This window comes from Formica exsecta, unplaced genomic scaffold, assembly GCF_003651465.1.
Source record: "Formica exsecta isolate Colony F162 unplaced genomic scaffold, ASM365146v1 scaffold2, whole genome shotgun sequence".
NCBI classification, from domain to species: domain Eukaryota; kingdom Metazoa; phylum Arthropoda; class Insecta; order Hymenoptera; family Formicidae; genus Formica; species Formica exsecta.
In genome coordinates this window covers 3,459,278-3,467,740 of record NW_021849297.1, presented here as the reverse complement: position 1 = coordinate 3,467,740, position 8,463 = coordinate 3,459,278, and the positions used below count along the sequence as shown (strand labels likewise).

General features: G+C 39.0%; 2 protein-coding genes across 2 annotated transcripts in view; one reads left to right on the top strand and one right to left on the bottom strand.

Moving 5' to 3' along the window:
* Positions 1-5,741, bottom strand: part of LOC115234526 (protein outspread) — a 223,743-nt gene extending 218,002 nt beyond the window's left edge. The window contains exon 1 of the mRNA XM_029805684.1: positions 4,205-5,741. Coding sequence (XP_029661544.1) covers positions 4,205-4,348 — 144 coding nt within the window. The 5' untranslated portion in view covers positions 4,349-5,741. The remainder of the gene's footprint in view (positions 1-4,204) is intronic.
* A 1,370-nt stretch (positions 5,742-7,111) lies between these two features.
* Positions 7,112-8,463, top strand: part of LOC115234430 (transmembrane protein 11 homolog, mitochondrial) — a 2,573-nt gene continuing 1,221 nt past the window's right edge. Inside the window, exons 1-2 of the mRNA XM_029805497.1 lie at positions 7,112-7,254; positions 8,176-8,393. Of these exons, the coding sequence (XP_029661357.1) occupies positions 7,232-7,254; positions 8,176-8,393 (241 nt within the window). The 5' untranslated portion in view covers positions 7,112-7,231. The remainder of the gene's footprint in view (positions 7,255-8,175; positions 8,394-8,463) is intronic.

Here is an 8,463-nt window from a genome sequence, read left to right as displayed (position 1 = left end):
AAGTCATTCTAAATGCTCATATTTTGCGATATATATAAATATATATATATTATAAAAATTTATAAAAATTCATCAGACTTTTGAAATCAATAATCATTAGTCATTAAAGATTCATCAGTCTTTTGAATAGATAATAATTTTCTTACTATAATTAATATACAGTTTCATTAAAGATTGCAGTAGATATATATAAAAAAAAAAAAACAATCTCGTTGAAAAAACAGGAAATTGATAGAAAAAGAAGATATATATTGGCCAAAGCCGGGAGGAAGCCCGAGGTACCGTAAGACATCTCGGAATCATTTCACCGGATCAAAATTTAAGGTACGTCCTGACCGCGTCTTGAGCCCTCTCACCCCAGGAAATTATTTCTCGAAGGCACTTACGAAGGCGCTCACGAAGAAGTAATCGGACTCTGAAAATACCAAGCTGCACGCCGATAATGGCCGGTCACGAGCGAGTATGGCCCAAGGGTCTCTTTAGTCAAGAACAAGAACGTACATATGCGCGTAATAAGACCGATTTCTTTTGTTAATCGTATTTTCTATATCGTACGAAGTACGATTGTATATTCTCGCGGTGTGCCTGCTGAAATTAGATCTTGTGATATACGAATGAGATATGTAAGTCTGGAAATATCTCCTTGGGAGATTAATGAAAATCAATTCTTTTTCCATTTGTTTTCCTCTGCTAACAATAAAATACAAAATCTCACGGGCCGATTTACGGACGTAATTTACAGGTTTCTAGAGAATAAATAACATAATACTATACTCTTTTACTTGGAAAATTACGCGCAATACACCGTGCACCGTTACACAAAAGGCAATAATATCGATTGACGAATTAACATCAGTTTTTTTTTGCTATCTTATCGCGCGATTTGAAATTACGAAAAAATCAATACAACGGCCAACGAGTGAAGAAACATTGCGTCGCGCATATGCATACGTTATTTGCGGTCATATGGGAGAGACGGAGAAGAACATCCCGCGCGGAGAAGCGAGACGGGGCGAATAAACCGATGCAGAGATACCGCATCCATGCGAAAGCCGACAGGCCAACAACTCTCGGAGGGGGCCTTCTCTCGTAGGGATGCTGGAGGAAGAGATGGCTGGAATGCACCGAGAACAGGTCGCAAGGCTGCCGACATTCCGAAATTTGCAACGGCGCGAGGACCGGGAAAAAAACAGCTGCATATTGGCGAACATTGAACGCGCGCGAGCCAACTTTCGTAATCATCTCGTTTTAATCCGTCAATCCTACTTCGAAATACGCGAAATAATAATCTATTGGGATCTAAAACTAGAATTAATATAATAATAATTTATATTAAATTTCGATTTATATGAAATTGAAACTATATATAAAAAATTAATAAAATTTGCAAGTATAGAAATAAAATTAAAAAATTCAAGAATATTACATGATGTATGAATACGAACAGAAAAATAACACTTTGATATTTCATCTTTCAATTTTATATCGAAATATATCATACATTGATCGGTCAAAATAAAAATAATATAGATGCAAATAATATTTATTCAATTTTCAATTTAGATGTATCGTAAAATCAATAATACAAAATTTGTGCAAAACTGGAAAAAGATTTGAATAATGAAAATTGAAAAAAGCTGCTTTTGTTATTCTAATATTTATATTAAATTTTTAATTTATGCATCTTTGAGACATGAACGCAGAATTAATTCTTACAAAGAAAGATAAATGTGATGTATCTAAGCTTTTATTCACGTATACTGCACACCGAAGAAATTCGTATAAAAGCCAATCCATTGTATCATTGTAAAGTGAAGGTGGAGGTGAAGGTAAAAGATAGCATAATCAATTTCGGCAATTAATGAAGTATTCAAACAAACGGTAAAATGGCGACTGAATATAAAGAGACGGGTTTCGCGTGCAGAAAAAATACGCATTTACAAAGTGACAACGATTCCGCTATTATACGTTTTCTTCTTTCTGTCCTCGATACCGTATAGCGTGAATTAATTTTTAACGTTTTTATTACGTTTCTGTCCCTCTCTTTCCTCTCTCCTTGATTTTTACGAGGCCATTCACTCATCAACGAAAAGACTTCGCCGTAAATAAAAATCATACGAGACGAAAAAAGTAGAACTATAAAGATTCCTTTCTCGTTCTGATGTATACGCGCACCAGAAGCTGTATTTATATCCCCGATCGTGACGCAGCGATATCTCGCACGCACTTTCAAGTTAAAGAAACAAGAACTTATTAAGCATCGTTATTCTATTCTTATCGGTAGAAAGCACAATTTTACGTTTAATTAATATAATAATACGCGACAAAGGCTCCTCCTCTCTTCTAAATTTCAAGGATTATCGCTTCCAAATTTGTATTGTATTGATTCAACATTAGCTTATGTTTATACAACACGATTAAAAAGGAAAATCTCTTATTTTTCATATATATATGCGCACACTAAAATCGCGTATGCAATATATAATGTGAAGATATGCAAGCCGGTTCCAAAATATTCTTTTACTACCGAGCAATTTCTTTTAACGCACCAGATTTTATAATACGCTCGTTTGAAACGTGCCCTTAAATTGCCGCGTAATTGTTGCTCGTTATGTGCGTGTGATTATCCCCCAATAAAATGCGCGCTTACAAAGCAGCGCGAGATCGAAAGCAGCCTAAAGATCAAATCGCTGCGAAAAAAAAAAGAACCGTATACCATGTGGCAAGCGACTGCGCAACAACGTGACTCTCAACATAATCGCGTCAAGCGGTAATATCCATCCTGTATGCAAACTTATGCGGGATCTCGCGAACGCCTCGCAATCGTTATATTATTTGTCTGGAAAAAAAATCACGCTATTCTACCATATTCTACCTATTTTCTATGTGCCGGAACTGTTTTTGCCTGTTTCACACTTTATACATATACGCGACACTCGCGTGAATTACGTAATAATTTAAATGTGACTCGCGCGATAGTGGTCGAAGCACTAACGTCGAATAAACTCTCATTCTTACATCGATCTAGAATGTTACGTAGCGATAGCTAGGTAAAGTTAATGAACCGCGACTATCGAGGTGCGACCAAGCCGGAAGATCGGATATCACCTTGAGGGACAAATGCCGAGGGATAAACGAAACGTTGTACGTAGGTCGCCGCGTTGGGTTTGCGAACGACGGCTGCAGCGGAACTTACATAACATCAATGTTCTGAGTAACAGGTCCTCCGTTCCTTCTCTTCGCTCGTTCTCGAACTCAGGAAGGAATTCGAGTATGAACGAGAAGGAACAGAGTTGAGTCAGATGCATAAGTATAAGAGAGAGAAAGAAAGAAGATAGAAAGAGATCGCATTAGAAGAGAGATAAGAGAGAGAGAGAGAGAGAGAGAGGAAAAAAAATTAACCATTTATTATTATCCTAGAATAAGAAAAAGTTCTTTCTCTTTCTTTCTTTCTCTCTATTAAAAAACCGAAAAGAATATACATGTAAAATAAAGCAATATACATGAATAAAATACGAAATATATAGAATACCAAAACGTTCGGATATATTTCTAATAAGATTTTTTGATTAATATCGAGTCAATTCTTTTCTAGGGAAAATGTCGAGACAGATTATTCTTTATTGCAATTTTCCAATTTTTCGCGTCACGTGTCTTGTTAATTAAATTTCAAATTCAATTTCTGTTAAAGTAAACTCCACTTAAAATTAGCTGAAAAATGTAATTTTATTTTTTCAATCAATATTTTAATTTATAAAAAATTACTAATGCCTTATTTCTTTCGTTAAAAAGAATTCCGTTTTAAAATTTGTCATTGCACACAAAAACATCCAATAATTTTGGAACACTATAACATCACAAGATAAATCGAGCAAAAAGATACAAGGGAAAAAGGTCGAAATCTACGCTTTATGATTGTCGTATAATAAAATAAACGAATTTATAATAACTCGCTATTAAATTCGTCTTTTTCTATCTTTCAAATACAACGGAAATCTTTCGTATCAATCTAAACGCTCGATAACTACAACTACATAAATATTCATATATTTATGCGAGTTGGAAAGATAGAGAAGAGGAAGAAAGAAGGAGAGGAGAAAAAGCAGAAGGCGCGCGGTAGCGAAAGAGGAGGAGCCGAAAAGAGGACGAGGAAGAGGGTTACAGAGAAGACGGAGGTGGTACGAGTCCATCAAGCAAAACTCACCCTGTTGCATTCCAGAGCCTCCGCGCTGTGCTCCTCCTTCTGCTTGAAGCAGCTGCTGCACTTGCTCTTGTTGAATATGTTCGGCGCGAACTTCCTGCACTCGGCGCCGGTGCCGCGGACGCCGCTCGCCGTGCCACCCGACATCGCGACACGTGCGAATTAGCCGCGATCGTTGCCGAGACACAGCATCGCCTTCTTTCGTCTTCCACCGTCTACCACCGGATCTGTCCTTCCGGCTTCCGTTCCGGAGCGCCACTCCGGTTTCCTCTCCCACAAAGTGTTAGCACTCACGCGAAATGTCACTTTCACGTCGCGCGGTCCTTCGGACGCGAGCTCTCTTTCGTCGATGCAGAGATCTCGTTTAGCGATAACGCACGCACTGCTCTTGACGGAAGCCCCCTTACGGGATCGCGAACGCCGAGGTCGTTGACGTCGATCGCGCGACGGTAATCTTCCGCGAGATTCACCGCCAGCTGTTCGACGACGCAGTAATGTCAACTCTCGATACGTTTTTCGTCGAAATTGCTCGACGAGAAAGAGAGAGAGAGAGAGAGAGAGAGAGATCCGCCGATTCTCTCGAAACACTCGTTCGAAAATACGTCAGAAGAAAAAATCACTATTTTGACAATCGCGATACTTGTTCGAATCTTCCTTCGTACGAAAGAAACGTTTCACTCGCGGAAGCGACTCTGCAAACAATGTTCCAGTTCATTGATCTGAATTGACGCGGAATCCCGCTGATTCTCGTAGAGTACGACGAGATCGCGTCACGTGTTTACAATCGGCACCGCCAAACGAACATAAAAAACACAGCCGCGTACGCACGATCGTTCATACAACACACTCCTCATCGACTGTCAATACGATCTGAACACTCGCTTCGTCTCACTCGGCGCGTAAACACACTCGCGCGTTTCCTTCATACATACATACATATGTATGAATCCCCCTTCGATCGACGCGGCGCGACAGCCACGACCTCGCCTCACTCCTCCGACACTCCTATGGAAGCACGTGGATTTACGAGAATCCCGCTCTCACGTTGTCGAATGTCACGACAGGCCGAACAGCTACCGCTAGCACTCGAAGATACGTGAACGTATCGCCTCGACGCAATGCGCGATGTTCACGTCATTGACAACCGTGATCTCGCAATCTCCTAGCGCCACTTCAGGACGTTAGCGAAAATACCGATATCCGCGATTCGTCGCGAATGCTCGCGCGAACACGTATATCAATCCGCTTGAATGTAGCACGTATATCGATACGAGGGAATAGAACTCGGCTTCGCCCTCGTATTCACTCCCGGCCGAATGTCACCGCGAGAAGAGAATCCCCGGACGCGTAATCCTAATCTCGGAATAGGAAGGCGCGGGCGCGCGCGCGCCTACGATGATAATGACGCGATGACACACGATACGACGCGACACAACACGCGCACTTATTTACGACGACGGCACGGCGCGTCGCGCTGCCCGTGACAGTACGCTCGCGCGGACGTCCATCTGCGATCTGGCCCCGTTTGACTCTATCTGCGCGCTCCGCCACCGCCACGACTCTCACCCGGCCGACCGCGCAACGCACTATACTTCACGTCACTACGCGCGATCGCGAATGTAGTCCCTCGCCTACGCCCGCGCCATCGTAATGCACTCGCCCGAACTTGGATGTTTCGCGCGCCCATTCACTCTTTGCCGCCGACATTCCTGAAATTTTATAATATATATTATTAATAGTGATATTTTTTACTAATTATATTACTTGTCGATGCTTGTTTTAACCCCGTATCAGAGACTAATATATTGAAAATTAAAGAATAAAGAAAAGAATTTGACTAATTAGAATAAAAGGGAGAGCTAAAGTTTATTCAATCTTTAATTTGTAATCTGATACGGACTTTAATCACATATCTCCCACATTTCGTTTCTTTCCCTTTGTACACCCTCGACGATAAACGCGTTCTATTTTTGATCTTGCGAGATGTAGAAAGCGTAGAAGATGCAATTAAAGCAGATAGATCGATTGTGTTGTTTACTTATTTTACTCGCACTTTTTATACGCTTCGTCTCTTTCTTTCTTTCCAACGCAAATATTTATTGAATTTTAAATCCAAAAAACGTAGGGAAATATATCGATTTACATGTTTCTTTGCTGATGTAACTCGCAAAACAAACTGCAAAATAAACCTTCCAAATTCGATGTTTAAATTAAAACGGGAATATTCAAATATGGCATACAGATGAGATAAAATGTATTATATTCGCGTATAATGGCGGCACGATCACTTTTTACGTTATAATTTAAACTATCGAGGAGAATAAAATTCAACCATATATTGAGTTGAGATATCAGTCATATTCTTTAAAATTATATATTAATCTTTAGTAAAAATTTAGAGTATAGTATAGTTTATCTCTCTATATATAATACGATAATTGTACTTTGATTAACGACAATTTAATATGAAAATGAATCAAATTAGCCTAAGTTAGAAATACATATGTGTTTATAAAAAATAGTAAAGATTAAAAATTATATATATACTTCGAATATGTTGCCCGACATATTTCTTGTCGTTTAATATTACTCGTAAAGCCAGAGAGAGAGAGAGAAAGAGAGAGCTACCAAATATATTTTGCATGTTTATTTCGTAGATTTTATATATATATTATTATCATCTATACATATTTCATTATCCAATTAATAAGATTTTGTACCTCCACGCTTTCCGATACAATTTGAATACAGACATGCTGGAAAAACGATTCACTTTTACCTCTCGAATGTTATTTGATGCGGATTTGCATCAAAATTTGGAACGCGGCTCTAACCGCCATTCGGCCTTCAAGTACCGCAGTATCCAAGAGAAAGTTCAAAACGGCGACAACTACTCGAGTCACGCGAGTAACGCGCGCGCGGGCGCTCTTCGCTCTATCAGCTGATTTTTGCGTCCGGTTCGACGAGTCATGCTTTTTCTTCCGGTCCGTGTAGACCGCCGTTTCAGTATCTGCGGGATCGACGGCGAAGATGGTAGATGAAGCTGGTGACAGGTTCGTAGGTCGAATTATTCTCCGCATTGTCCGCGAAATCCGACATCTTCTCGGCGAAGAGAATATCGTCGGGACGCGTCGCCGCGACGCGATCTCCATCGCCATCGACACAAAATTAACCTCAAAGTCAGTACGGTGTGGCGTACAACGGATTTATCTTTTATGACAATAAATCTCTTGCCACCGTGTGTATCCGATCCTGAAAACATCAACGAGCATTAAATCCGCGAGTTTACGTCTGGGGCGATCTCGCGAAATAAAGAAAATAATATTTTTAATCGCGACTTGGATCCACGCTTTGTTAGAGCGGCCCGTATAAACCTATAAACCTATAAACTGCTGTCACTCGCCGTCGTTCTTGCTCAATCTTAATTTGTATGTATATATATATATATATATACAATATATATATATATACACACATATATATATGCCTCTTTTTATTATTATGATATTTAATCGCTATCGATTCACGATGCCGAGACGGAAATACGGTATGCTGGTTCTAATCTCGCCGGTCTTGTAAAACATATTACGCGATCAAAACAAATGTAACATTGATTAACTTAATCGATGTCTTATATAACATACAAAAGAATGAAATCCCGGAAAGCATTGCGATTTCTAATATTGTTTATTATGCAAAACTCGATAATGCATGCATTGCATCTATTAAGTATACATCCGCAGGGATGATAATCTAAAAACAAAACTGACTTTATTATTACACAAGAAGAATTTTCGACTTTGTTATAAAGAAATTTTATAGCTATAGAGATATGCATAATTTTGGCACGCTGAGATGAGAATTACATAAATTTTGCGTATATAACTACATTGCGAAGAGTAATATAAAATTGTTCGAAAAAGTGCAATATTAAGTCATAAAAATAATAATTTGCATATTTCCTCTTTTTATAGAGATGAGTCCTCTAATGTTGCCATTATCAGAGAGGTATATGACAGTGAGAATGCTCATGAGACATTTGAATATGAGTTAGAGAGGGCATTAGAATCAGAATGCAGTTTAATTGTTATCGAACCATCGAAATTAGGTGATGAAACCTCTAGATGGATAGCAGTGGGAAATTGTCTTCACAAGACCGCTGCGTTGTCAGGTCTTGCCGCAATCGTCACAGGTTTGCTTAATTTATATAAGAATTATTTGCATGTAATTATTGAAATAAATAATATATATATATATATATA